At 42.1% G+C, this 15,064-nt stretch overlaps 1 protein-coding gene across 1 annotated transcript in view; it reads right to left on the bottom strand.

Annotated features, from left to right (window-relative positions):
* Window positions 1–443: 443 nt before the first annotated feature.
* LOC126262800 (uncharacterized) overlaps window positions 444–15,064 on the bottom strand; it is a 120,575-nt gene continuing 105,954 nt past the window's right edge. The window contains exon 4 of the mRNA XM_049959625.1: window positions 444–909. Within this exon, the coding sequence (XP_049815582.1) occupies window positions 727–909 (183 nt within the window). The 3' untranslated portion in view covers window positions 444–726. The remainder of the gene's footprint in view (window positions 910–15,064) is intronic.

Raw genomic sequence — 15,064 nt, 5'->3', positions numbered from 1 at the left:
GACGTCCAATCATTTAGCGCCCAGTGGTATTTCACTGTCCTTCTACCTGTTTCCGTAGATGCTCGCGACGGTAGCACGTGAACATTCCACCAGCTCCGCCGTTTTCGATTTTCGTTCACAGGCTCTGCGTAATAATAATCTGCCGTTTGTCAAAGTTGCTTGTCTCAATGGATTTCCTCATTTGCAGCCCATATCTTCTCTAGGTTGACCAACATCCGTGTGTGCTCCGCTTACATAGTTTCATTACCACGTCACGTGCCCGCAACGTCAACACGTGGCAGCCAATGTTACGGTGGCCAGTGGTCATAGTGTTCTGCTTATCAGTGTATGCCACCTGCGTGAAACATGACAGGTGATTTAGAGTACATATGGCAATGGAAGGCACAGTCTTCCGCACTGTGCGTGACAATGGAACATATTGAAGTATTGTTCTTTCTTCGAAACACATTTCTAGCTTATTTATTGATCAGAATATGACTGCAAATATCAAGAAGTTCCAGTTAATAAAATAAAATTACGGACCATTGAGTTTTCAGCATTGACACTTTCAAGAATTTTTTGATGGATACATACATTTTTTTAATAATTTAGTAAAGTAATTCTAGTGTCATTCACGCTTATTTTATTTGGTAAAGATACAGACGCTCAAAAAAAAATTCAAATTAGAGTTGCCGTGCTAGTAAGGGATGAAAGTCTCAAGGATAGACAGTTCTCGATACAAAGTGTCTACCTTCCATCCTCCTCCTCCTCCTCCCCCGGAATGACATCTGGCCAGATGTATCCTGTTGCCCTGCAGCACCCCATCACGTCCATGCCCTTCATGGCTCTGATGTCAACCAGCCAGTAACCCTCTGGCGCATTCTCCAGTGGAGTTGCATCTAGGAAGGCGTTGTAACTGTGGTATACACCCTGAAACATAAACAAAAGGAAGGAATACGAAACTGAGCTACTATTCCAGCGAACACGAATAATCCCGCTATCCAAAACAAATTATTTCTGAGAGACTAGAAGTTTATTTTTAGGCGTTCAAGGGAGATGAAATTTAGCTGTCTAAAGATGCAAATCAAACTCTAGATCAGAAACTGTTTCACCTTGTCAGAATTACCTTGAAATATGAGCGTACCTAATTGCTAAAGGACACTGAAAGAGCAGTTATTTTTCCTGCAGTTGCCTTACTAGCCTTTGTGATTTTCTGATGAGTTTACAGAAGTAAACGACTTCGAGTCCCTTCACTTTGGCGACTTTCTGCCATCGTTCTTGATGGAACGTACTTTGTGGCCGTCTGTTATAGCATTAGACTCCACCTAAAAAATTGCAAATGTTATTCGCCGATATTTTCTGAGTATTTTGAATTTGAGACCAGTGGTCTAGGTTGACACGTTTCATAGCAGTGTACGACTTCGGCGGTGGCCTGGTCAAATTGGCAAGGCTGTGGGCATGTCAATAAATTTAGAAGTGAAATAACTGCTTAGCAATTAACAAAATCGGGTATACTGGGTGGTTATAATTAAAGTGTAGTTGCTTACAGAGGTGTAGTCTGGGCTGTAACTATCAGATGGCATCGAAACTTAGTCGATATTCTAATGCGATAATGCGGAACGGATTTGCGCTGGAAGAAAATTATTTCCAATTTTGGTCACCAGATGTAAATCTGAATCTGTAAACGCAAGAAAGGTTCCCAAAAATGTTTTCACATACAATAGATTAGGAAAGGGACGTGGGCAGGAAAGGTCAAACAAGTGAGAAAGGCGTCATGTTGATTTTATTATAAGCCTCCACTTACACAAGTTGTCCAGTATGGTCACGGGAGACGTCGACGAGATGTTGCATCCGTAAAACGAGGTGTTCAACAGTTACTAGTAATAGTTCTGGTGAAATCTGAGCAACGTGCTCGTGTGTAGTGCCCTTCAGATCACATAGATACTGAACGTGTCCGTGGTGAACGCGTTCTTATAGATACACCAGAGCGAAAATTCACAAGGATACAGATCGGGTGATCTTCCAGACCACCTCTGGATAACCTCTGGAGATAATAGGTTCGTGGAATGTTGCATTAAGCAGATTTTTCATTGAGCGAGCAACATGAGCTGTTGTCCCAACTTGCGTAAAAACAGTGGTTGCCACATAGCCGTGCTCTTCCAAAGCTGGAATCAGAGGCTGTCCAAGGGGGTCTCGGTAACGAAAAGACGTAACGGTGCACCTGGCAGCACATCTGGGTTTATTCTCTTGAAAGACGGACGGGCAGAGAATGAAGCTGCTTGTGAATCCAAATCACACAGCCACATAGAGCGAGTGCAGTTGCTCTGTGTGCAGAGCACACAGTTTACCGGTACCCAGAATTCTGTTGTTCTTTGTATTCTCTGCACCCTGTAGCGTAAAGTGAGCCTCGTCACTTTGTGCAATATTGGCCGGCCAAATGTCATCAACTTCTATCCGCGCCAGAAACCGAAGAGCAAATTCAGAACTTTGCTGCGGGTCTTGAAGTTTCAGTTGCTGCACCGTCTGGATATGTTCTGGTGCGAGTGTAAAATAGACCGCAAAACTTTCCGTGCTGTTGGCCCTGGGACGTGGACAGCTCTCGCGACACGACAGGAGCACTAGCACTACCTTCACACGTGCTGCGTTGTCACTTACAGGAACAACAACCTACCTAATAACTTCCCATAGCAATAGCACGCCTTCCTCTTACAAGCTCACCCGTGTTTTCGAATTTTATGGTCATCTTCTTTAAACCATTTAACAACAACTGGCCTCTCCTCAAATTTTTCAGTTGACGACTCTCTCAATGCTGCTCGTAATTGCTGCGGTTCTAATAAACTACACTACTGGCCATTGAAATTGCTACACCACGAAGGTGACGTGCAACACACGCGAAATTTAACCGACAGGAAGAAGATGCTGTGATATGCAAATGATTATATTTTCAGAGCATTCACACAAGGTTGGCGCCGGTGGCGGCACCTACAACGTGCTGACATGAGGAAAGTTCCCAACGGGTTTCGCATACACAAACAGCAGTTGACCGGCGTTGACAGGTGAAACGTTGTTGTAATACCTCGTGTAAGGATGAGAAATGCGTACCATCACGTTTCCGACTTTGATAAAGGTCGGATTGTAGCCTATCGCGATTGCGGTTTATCGTATCGCGACATTGCTGCTCGCGTTGGTCGAGATCCAATGATTATTAGCAGAATATGGAATCGGTGGGTTCAGAAGGGTTATACAGAACACCGTGCTGGATCCCAACGGCCTCGCATCACTAGCAGTCGAGATGACAGGCATCTTATCCGCATGGCTGTAACGGATCGAGCAGCCACGTCTCGATGCCTGAGTCAACAGATGGGGACGTCTGCAAGACAACAACCATCTGCACGAACAGTTCGGCGACGTTTGCAGCAGCACGGACTATCAGCTCGGAGACCATGGCTACGGTTACCCTTGACGCTGCATCACAGACAGGAGGGCCTGCGATGGTATACTCAACAACGAACCTGGGTGCACGAATGGGAAAACGTCATTTTTTCGGTTGAATCCAGGTTCTGTTTACAGCATCATGATGGTCGCATCCGTGTTTGGCGACATCGCGGTGAACGCACATTGGAAGCGTGTATTCGTCATCGCCACACTGGCGTATCACTCGGCGTGATGGTATGGGGTGCCATTGGTTACACGTCTCGGTCACCTCTTGTTCGCATTGACGGCACTTGGAACAGTGGACGTTACATTTCAGACGTGTTACGACCCATGGCTCTACCATTCATTCGATCCCTGCGAAACCCTACATTTCAGCAGGATAATGCAAGACCGCATGTTGCAGGTCCTGTACGGGCCTTTCTGGATACAGAAAATGTTCGACTGCTGCCCTAGCCAGCACATTCTCCAGATCTCTCACCAACTGAAAACGTCTGGTCAATGGTAGCCGAGCAACTGGCTCGTCACAATACGCCAGTCACTACTCTTGATGAACTGTGGCATCGTGTTGAAGCTGCGTGGACAGCTGTACCTGTACACGCCATCCAAGCTCTGTTTGACTCAATGCCCAGGCGTATCAAGGTCGTTATTACGGCCAGAGGTGGTTGTTCTGGGTACTGATTTCTCAGGATCTATGCACCCAAATTGCGTGAAAATGTAATCACATGTCAGTTATAATATAATATATTTGTCCAATGAATATCCGTGTATCATCTGCATTTCTTCTTGGTGTAGTAATTTTAATGGCCAGTAGTGTAGTTTCTCTAACAGCGCACGGTCTCTCTTCTCGATAGCAGTACTGTTCAATCACGTTAAGGCTTGTCAGATGAACCGTGAATGTCATATGTCATACAAGCAGTAGACAGTGCAAGATTTTCAACTGGAACCAGCTTTCTTCCAGCATAAATCGATTCCATATTAACGCACTAGCATATCTACAACCACCCATTATATGGCGCATGGAATACAGCCGAACTCGCCCACGTCGGTCTGTGAGGGCGTTAACAGTCTTGGCAAGACATGATGTGAGGTGGGGTGGTTGTGGGTGTAGTGTGCATGCCCCTCAGGTGCAAAATTAAAATCCTCGTGATCGCAAAATCGAGTGAAGCTCCCTACACAAACATGTGAATTTACCTTTAAAAGTTAATGAAGCAAATCGCGCACGGATGGCGTCTTATTAAGTCTCATTTTTACAGGGGTTGGCCCAACTTAAAAAGTTAATAGTCATGCTTGAAGTACACAGGTCAGCCACCACACGACAGCTTGGCAGTAAACCTATCAATATGCCATTAGCGGCCGACGGGGCAGCCGCGCCGACTAGTCTTCCTGTAGGCGCGGCGACTGGATTCACACCGCACTTAGAAAATTTAGCGCTCGGAGATGACGTCACAGATTGACCGCCAAGCGTACATCGAGAACCAAGGGCTCAAGGAGGCAACAGTTTCTGCTACGTAAGCAGTGATTTTGTTAAGAAGGCGTCAGTCTTCGTGCAGCCGCTCGTGCAGCAGCACTGAACCGCTAACACAGAAGATGCCCCTTTATGTTTATGGCTCCACGAGCTTTCTTTGCACTACAAATCAATAAAAGAATTTGGTGGAAATCATCTGCAATGCACTGAAGTCTAGTGGAAACGCGCGTGCCTAAAAAGCAAGAGAGTGCGGGATCGAATACCAGTAGGACTACTGAAAACTTATATCTACCTTTAATGTGTCTAGCATCTTTCAGTGATGTGAGAGGTTGCCTTAGAAGACACGTGGTTTGGATTCCAAGTTAAGCTGTAGCTCCCCTTTCTTTGGTTGGATAATCAGGGAAGATAAGGGGCACGGAAGTCGCCGAAGTGGCGTCCAATTGAAAGACTTGCAGCCAGCCATTTACCAAACGCAATTATTATTACTGCCAACGTGCAACTAACACTGCCGGAAAAACAATCCGAAACAAAACCGGACAGAACTGAATGCAAGTTTTAAATCAAGTGGATATTACTGTTGTCAACATAAAGTACCGTGACTGAACAACTTCGTTTCCAAGTACGCCAAGCAGCCGATACCGTACACATTTGCTTTGTCGTGCATGTTGTTTCAGTGCAGTACAGATACAAAGAATAATAGGAATAATAAATCAAACACAACGTAAACACTCTGTATCGCGCTACCGGAGACCACAGTTCCTTATGAAACTCCACAGTTTTGTCAGGTGAATTAGGGTTCGTCCTGCACATCTGTGAATTTAATGACTTCATAAACCAGTACATGTCGTCTGTTACACTGTATCTCAAATTCTGAATCCAGGCAGGGAAAATTCATCTAAACCGAATAAATTGGACATCTAATATTTGCTACGAGAAGTAATATCGACTTCCGATTGCCTTTCTAGCATATGTCTTAGACAACAATTTTCCCTATTTGCGAAACAGCTAGCTCACTCTATGGGATAAGCTTACCCTATGACGATAGCATGGTAGCTGCTCCCCATTCTTGATGTAACAACCGTAAATACAAAAATATGGTTCACACCAGTCTCTTAATGCTTTGCAGATGATTTCCGCCGAATTCTTCTATGGATTTGTAATTCCAAGAAAGATGGTGTAGCCACGAACAAAGGAAATCACGGCAAGCCTGATACGTGAGAATATTAATGGGAAGTTCTCACTGGAGTAGTATACGTATCTGCAGACAAAAGAAAACCAGCTACTTACTTTTGGCTACACTGTGAGACGGTAACTTCTAAAGCAAATACAAAAATCTTTCCTCACTTTAATACGTGGCTATAGTAAAGTTGTACTTATCAAATGGAGAGCAGGGGATGGAACACTGCAGTAATCTGCAAGTGGTTCGTTCACTGTGTTGCTATTTCCAGACGTTAGTGAAGCAATCATAGGGCAGTCTTCCTGGATCTAGTAACCCCGTGGTACGGCTGGTCTACAGCTCGTAATATGGTAATGATTTTGAGTCAGTTGAGTTATTCAGTGATATCTTTCCTTCTTCCCTTACAGGCAGTTGCAACCAATGGAATCAAGTTGTTATTGGGCACAATGGTAGCTTTTATGCTTAGTTTTTGAAGAATCTACGTTCTAGTCCAGTGTGTGTGTGTGTGTGTGTGTGTGTGTGTGTGTGTGTGTGTGTGTGTTGGGGCTTACGAGCGCTCAGCGTCGAGGTCATCAGCGCCCTGACACACATTAAAAGAAACGAATGTGGTCAAATTTAGTAAGAAAGCTGGAAAAGATGAAAAGTGTTGTATAAGAAAATAAAACGTAAGAAAAATGAGAAAGGAGCGTCAAGGATGCCACAGGAAATTGTCACTGGCTTGCCACTTACGTAAAATATGGACGAGCCAGTCATCCTGTGAACAAATTAAGACCCTCTCCCTAAAATCTTGGGAAAAACATTGGACAAGTCACAGAACTTTAAAACTTAAGTCCCAAGCATTGAGACAGTCTGAACTGTTGCCACGTATTCTGCCCCCTCCTTTCCCCTCCTGCCACCACTTTCATCACTTCTCTATGCCAATTACGTGAGTCCTATTAGTCACGAAAGCTGGTGTAGCACACATGGTTGCCAGACTAATCTATTTGACGAAGCAAGCTCAAGATTTATTGGATAGTATGATTTGTAAGTGCAGTTACACTGAGTCTATGACATGTTACACTTTTTCTGTAACTTATTACCCAGTTATTATCACTATTATCCAAAAATGGCAGGAAACTGAAAAAAGAGTCATTCTATTGCGTAGAGGAGTGGCGCAGCCTACATAGTTGGCAGATAGCTCGCTGATTTTATGTTTTAAAACAAGTCTCTACAGTTGTTACTGTCAAACATGAAGCATGTATGCACCAGTATTATGGTAAATTACACTCCCACTAGTCAAAAATAGTTATTCCAAGTTTAAAATGGCACGAAATTCAAAAACTGCAAGATGGCTAACTGGTTTTATGTGTGTAGAAAAACATGTTTTAGAATGACCACCATCAGACATTGTAACATACCCGTCTACTGGTATTAATGTAAGTGGACATGCGTTTTTTGTGTTCATCCCAATCGTGTGATGTATGAAATTTTATAAAATTTTAGGGCTGCCACCAGCCCAAGCCCTTCTTCATATATTAAAGGTCAGACTGAACTGGAAAATTTCTTATGATTGGATAATTGGTATTATAGGGTTTAATATAACTCAATCAAATTATGCAAAATCTGAACATGTAAACACAAAATAAAATAAGCAATAAATTAATAACGTGTGGGCTACGCACTTCATTGATGAGAGCTCTTTCTCAAATTACGTTTCAGCCGGCGGGTGTGGCCGAGCGGTTCTAGGCACTACAGTCTGGAACCGCGCGACCGCTACGGTCGCAGGTTCGAATCCTGCCTCGGGCATGAATGTGTGTGGTGTCCTTAGGTTAGTTAGGTTTAAGTAGTTCTAAGTTCTAGGGGACTGGTGACCTCAGATGTTAAGTCCCATAGTGCTCAGAGCCATTTGAACCATTTTGAAATTACTTTTCATTCCTATCACTGTCCACTTTATGGAGCTCGGAAAAACAACACTGCAATATCCTGAGGAAACAGTCATTTCCCCAACTGTAGTTTACGATGAAGGTGATTGTTTAGTAAGTTAGAAAGAATACTGCAGTACACAAATTATTAAGTTTTACTGGAAACACATGTTCTTAAATTGAGATAGGATAACTAAGAAAAAGGGGAACATCCTAATCGAAATGTTGGTTGGTGCATGAGCGTTAACAACCCATCATGACACGTTGAAATAGTACAAATTCGTCCATCGTTATCAATTATACAAGAAGTGGAAGGAGAGAAAGAGGAACGTCCAGACTCAGAATTCTGCAACAAACCGATGTTAAGGATATTGGTCTGAAATTTCGCTAGCCATTCTATTACCATTCTTGTGCACAGGAGTTACCTGCGTTTTTTTCCAGTCGCCTGTAACTTTGTGCTAGGGAAGGGAGATTTGGGATAAACGGAAGCCAATTTAGGGTCCAAGTCATAATGTTTTACGTATTTAGGGTAAGCTAATCCAATATGTCACACACCATGCATTTGACTGCAAAACTGTACTGGTTCAGAAAGTAAATTCAGACTTATTTCCATTCTGTAAGAGCTACAAATGTCATGAAAATGTAGTTAGAGATGTAACAATTGACTCACCACAGAACAAATTTCACAGGTTTACTTCCTCACACCTCAGACACCCACTACGTTAGACAGCTCTGCTCTCAAAGCTTCATATATACTGTATAAAGATCCAAGATCATTAAGACGCTTCGCGTCATATGATCATGACGTCGATTCTGACTATGCCTTCTACATCTACTTGGCTAGTTTCTTTAGCATCCAACCGTGATACAGGTCCCCTTATCAGTGTTGGAATCTGTGTTATTGATAGTTTACAGACAATTTTTTGACACTTTAGCAAAAGAACGATCATTAAATGCAGTTATTCCATAGATTTTAAACCACTCTTATTGTGGGTTGAAGTCAGTGAATTTTGTGTCAAAATAAGCAAATTCGAGTCAAAATCATTGATGTTTGTAGATGTTGCTCCATGACCGCCCAACCAAGATGTCATCCAGTTTACTTTCTCACGATCTCATCAGATCTAGAAAAATGGTGAAGTGTGGCTTCCTCACATGAAAACAATAGTGCTTCCTTGGCAGTCTCCTCATACACAGAAGGTTTGATTTTAGGTAGTCACACATCGCCATTTTCTTGTTAATGTAACTGAAAGGGATTGCGGGAAATTAAAATGGATATCACCTCTGTGAAGTGATCATGAAAGTGTCTCGTGAAAGAATCAGTAAGCATAAAGCTACTTATACAGACTAAAAATCTAAGATGTGAGGAACAGGTAGAAATAATCAAATGAAACTTTACGGTTCTAGAGATCTTTTCAAGTCTCAAACATCCATGATGTGTATATGTCGAATCTTTGGACCAAGGCTGCGACTCGAACCCGAATCTAGGGGGAATACCAAAGTCGGATGAAGCGTGAACGGTAATTTGGATTGACGAGAGAGGCGTGCTGCGGCAGTCCGAGTACTTTAGCAAAGCTATTGTGCCAGGGTGCGTAGTGATTCCCGTATCAGGCTAATCAGAAAGAGACCCGGGCTTGAATTCCGGCTTTGGCATAAATTTTCATTCGTCTCCTCAGTCTGCATATAAACATCACAGATAGAAATACTGTTCGAGGAAAAACACAAGATGTCTATCGGATCAGGTGATCAAGACTGCCCTTCGTGTTTGACATCCTTAGATACGCTACAGTATATCATATTAGTCAGACAGAACAGTATGGTGCTGTACCCAAATATGATACACACGGGCAATACAGTACAACGCATTAGTCAGATAGTGTAGTATAGCGCTGTACACAGATGTGATAACGAGAGGGGGCCGGCCGGAGTGGCCGAGCGGTTCTAGGCGCTACAGTCTGAAACCGCGAGACCGCTATGGTCGCAGGTTCGAATCCTGCCTCGGGCATGGATGTCTGTGATGTCCTTAGGTTAGTTAGGTTTAAATTCTAGGGGACTGATGACCTCAGAAGTTAAGTCCCGATGTGCTCAGAGCCATTGGAACCATAACGAGAGGGGATAGTACAGGTCATTAGCCACACAGGACAGTACAATGCATTAGTCGGACAGTATACAGTGCTACATGCAAATGTGACAGGAGCTTTATGGTTATGAGATAGAGTGGGTACTCTCTGACCCTCCCTCCCAAAGATAACTTTCATAGTTCCTCAAACATTCCATCTGTTACATACATCATGTGCCTTTAGAGTATACAAAAAGCTTCATGCGTACTGAGTCTTACGAAAGTCTCGCTCCGCTAACACCAAACCACTGTGACATCCACTTTACTCTCTCACGATCTCTGCCAATACCATTACCAAGAAAAATGGGGATGTATGACTACCTAACATCAAGCCACGACTTCTGTGTGGAGACTATCAACATCAGTGTGACTATACACTCCAGTCTATTCGCCACTGTCGAGTACTGTCTGAAAGTCTACAAATATCGTTGATTTTGACGCAAAATTCGCTGATTTTATCCCGAAAATTCGCTGATTCTGACGTAAAATTGACTGATGTTGGGCATAAAATTCGCTAATTTCGATTCACAGTTCGTTGATTCTGACACAAATCTGATATTTTCCGCATAAAATGTGTTGAGTTCAACTCACAATTCGTTGATTTTTTTTACTCAAAATTCGCTGATTTCGAAGAGTAATTGATTGACTTTGACTCAAGTTCACTGATTTGGACAAAACATTTCCTGCTTCCAGCTCGTGGTTTGCGGGTTTAAAACCTGTAGAATGACTACATTTAACGATCGTGCGTTTGGTGCAGTGTAGAAATTATCTGTAAATTATATGGAAATCGACAGCATGTACTCCAACGTAACTATTATGCGTATGTGTCACAATGCACTCCTGCATGACTAGGCTCCAACATAAGTATTACACAGAAATGTTACAGCCAAACTTATCTGTAAACGATATGGTAATCTATAACACAAACTGAAACATGCGGCTGGAGTATCTGTATCGTGGTTGGATGACGAAGGAACCAACTAAGCAGACGTACAGGAGATGGAAACATGACGAGAAATTAATACTTGCACATAAATACAAATGTTGGTGAGGACTGTAGGTTGCGCTGTTGTATTTGACCACGAACGGCACCTGTCCTCAGTGTGTTGGAAGAGACATCGTGGCCAGCACTGTTCTCTGCAGTTGCGAGTGCATTACGTCAGACCTCTTTGTTCACGTAGGCAAACTGTTGACACCCAGACGGTAGGCGCTTCATCAAACAAGGTAAGCGAACCGTTTAGTGTTTCAAGAAGTACCTTATTGAAAATTTATCCAGCAAACAGGGAAACTGGAAAATCATCATCCACTAAGTAATAAAGTGGATGAAACTGTGTGTTGAGTGATAGTGACAGATGGTCATTGAAGAAGTGGTGAAAAATGAGAGGACGACAGCTGCGAAAGTCACTGTAGAACTGAATGTCGCACTCGCACAAACCCTATCAAGAGCAAACAACACTAAGGGAGCTCCACAAGCAGGGAATTTTAGAGTGAGTTGGAATTTCAAAAGCGCCCATCAGTGATGCAAATGCCCATAACATGGCTCCAAATCTGGAATGTGGAACAATAGAAGAATGGCGTCTGGTCAGATAAGCCTTGTTTTACACTGTTTCTATTTTCTAACTGACGTCACATGCGAAGAGTAAAATACAGCGAAGGTTCAGTGATGATTTGGGCAGCCACGTATTCCAAGGGCCCCATGGTTAATCTGCAAGATGATACTTCTGCCAAATATTATGTGACCATTTTGGCTGATCACGTCCATCCCAATGGTAACGCTGCATTCCAAAATGACAGGGCACCTGTTTATACAGCTCGAATCGCCCAGGACTGGTTTTGTGACTACTAGGATGAATTGTTGCATCTTACCCGGCAACCACAGGCATCAGGTTTCAATATTACTGAGCTCTGTGGTCTACCATGGGGAGAAGGGTGCGTGATCCTAAGACACCTCCCTCACCGTCACCTTAACTTGCCACTATTTTGCAGGTATAGTGCCATAAGATGCCCAAACCATGCAAGACCTGTATTCATATGTTTCCAGATGACTGGAAGCTGTTTTAAATTCAAAAGGCTTTCCTATACCGTATTATGCGTGGTAATGTGTTGTGTTTTTGGTGTTTCCGTTTCTGTCCACAACCTGCAGAAGGCCTGACCAGAAGTGATATCGTGATCAAGTGGCCGATTGTTAGTCATCTTGGCTCTTCAGAGTGTATAAGAAGCTTTGAAAACAGGTCCCTCGAACATCATAGGTGTCTAACGTGTGGGGAGGTAAACCTAAGAAATCAGGTCTGTGATGAATCAAATGTCACAATTCGAATTGTTTTTTTGTGCAATATTTGCAGTCTGTACAGTAAGGAAAATTGTTTACATTCATCTGCTGAACTGAAACTGTTGTACCGTTCAACGCATAACGTGTGAGACATTACGTTAGCTCATCCTAAGTACAGAACTTTAGAAGTGACGCTAGCATACTTTGATGGCTGATCGTTAGCTATTAAGCAACGTCTTGACAATTTACGTAAAGCTTGATTCTTTTATACCGGTAACACGATAAAACCGTGTGTTTCCATTGTGCTGAGGGGTTGAAGGTTGGGAAGAACCTCTCAATCCAAGGGCTGAACATACTGTGTGGTTCCAGAGTGTGTGTGATTCTTCCGAAGGGCAAAGATTTTGTAGGAAATATTTGCGAGAGCAAAGATGCAACAATTACTGCAAAAAATGCAGATGTATTAAACATCCATTCAGTCTTCGGAAAGCGGAAAAAGCTATTATTCCGAAAGCAGCATCAGAACATCGTGTGACTGAGAGGGCTTTCGAAAATGCTTGCCTTTGTAAAACTTGCTTCCAGGGAGAGATGGGAGTGCTGTGCCTTCCATGCAGACATATTGCTGCTTAAGTTAAATCTGTACCTCCCCATTCCTTGCACGCTGTGAGTTAGAAACCCGTTTCAGCTACAGTAGCAGCATTTTTGACGAATCGACTAATAGTTTTGATTGGTCGGTTGGTTGGTTGGTTGATTTGGGGGAGGGGACCAAACAGCGAGGTCATCCGTCCCATCGGATTAGGGAAGGATGAAGAAGGAAGTTGGCTGTACCATTTCAAAGGAACCATCCCGGAATTTTCCTGAAGCTATTTAGGGAAATCACGGAGAACTTAAATCAGGATGGCCGGACCCGGGTTTGAACCGTGTCCTCCCGAATGCGAATCCAGTGTACTAACATCTGCGCCATCTCGCTGGGTAATAGTTTTGGCAAATGCAATGTTTACCTGCATTATTAGATTTATTTTCATTTGTATCAAGTAATATTTGTGTACCTGAATAAAGTGGAAATTCTACGCTTTGTAGTGGCAGTTTGCTGTATTTCGTAAATTGACTGTGTGTGATAGAGGATGTCATTCGCATTTTTGTACTATTTTTATACTGTGTGTTAATATGCGTTTTTGATTTTATTAACTGTGAATACGGAGTCACTATTGTTAAATAAAAATGTGATTCTCTTTTTGTAAATAGCTCATTATCATTATTCCATTTTTCAGATATTTATTTTAAACCGTGCTATGAGTGTTGTAGCAAGGGAATAAATAATATAATTTTTTCTCAATGTGTTAGATGTGTTTTCATCCTTAAAATCCTTACCAAAAATGTGCATACATTAATTGTAGCCAGATGGAGTATAATACTCCACTTGGTATATGCCTCTGCCTTTACCTTTCTGACTCAGCTACAATGACTGTGCTTCTTTATAAACATTTATAATGACGCTGGAAGTCAAAAACGACAGTAATATGTTAAGCACATGTGAAAGAAAACTGGAAATGGAATAGACTGAAAAGGAAAAAAATGAAAACTAAAGTATATGGCGAAAACAGTTTCTGCGCTTGAGGAATAGAAACTGATACTGGAAAGAGAACAAGCTGTTACACATGTACAAGCAAAGCTTACAAAGCACTTTAAACACACTGTTTGGTGAAATCTGTATACAAATGCATAATACAGAATATTGCCATTTACTGTAAATAGCAATGGGAAGTGGTCATACGTTAGAGATTCCTCCCCACGTAGGTGTCTTTGTATGTAGAGTAGCATTATGTGTTTAAAAAAAATTGCTTGTCATAATAGGTAAATGTGGCTATAAATCCATGACCACAAATGAATAAATGCAATCCTACATCAGAAACTAAAAATGTTCTATATTACAAACCAATAATCAGTAATATTTAGAGTATAATTCACACATGTGTACTATTGTTGTGATTTAATTGTTCTATAGCAGTAAAAAGACACACACAGCTGACATATTGACGCTACAGGTGTAACTTGCAGGTTAAGCAGCACTTGTTAAAAGATTAGCTTGTTCTCTCGAACTGTAATAATAATAATAATAATGATAGTGTAGAGTTATGTCTCGTATTTAAATGTGCATGGAAATAATATAGTAATATGCGAGATTTTAAATTAAATGTACAGTGTAATTTTTTAAAAAATAATAATTTTAGTACTCTCATATATACAAACCACTTACTAACTGGGCAATCTTCTTTCATCATAACCATTTGCCATATTGCGATATTTAGCAAATGTGTATGTGATAATGCTCACATGCAGCTAAACAGTCATGAAATTCAACACCCACACGAACTTTATGTCACATTATGTATTTGATTAAGCTACTGTAGACTTTTTAACACTATCAGGTAATTGGCATAGTCTCTCTCTGATGTGTAATACATGGCATCATATATACTTTGTACATCTGAAACACTTCGCCTGTTTAAACATACGCTATGTGTAGCGTGACAAACCAGTAGTTTCAGTGCTGTACCACTGAACACTGTTACACTCGAGGCGATAAGATGAGTGCTACTGCTGCTGCTGCTGCTAGTGTTGACGTCTTTGTTGGAGAACACATTGATGTCCACGTAATGTGGGCTGTGTTCTGTGGTGATCTGACGTTCCATGTATTACAGATTTTCACACATGTACCTCCAGC

This window comes from Schistocerca nitens, chromosome 6 (genome assembly GCF_023898315.1).
Source record: "Schistocerca nitens isolate TAMUIC-IGC-003100 chromosome 6, iqSchNite1.1, whole genome shotgun sequence".
NCBI lineage: Eukaryota > Metazoa > Arthropoda > Insecta > Orthoptera > Acrididae > Schistocerca > Schistocerca nitens.
The sequence above is the reverse complement of the archived record's forward strand: the minus strand, read 5'-3'. Positions and strand labels throughout refer to the sequence as shown.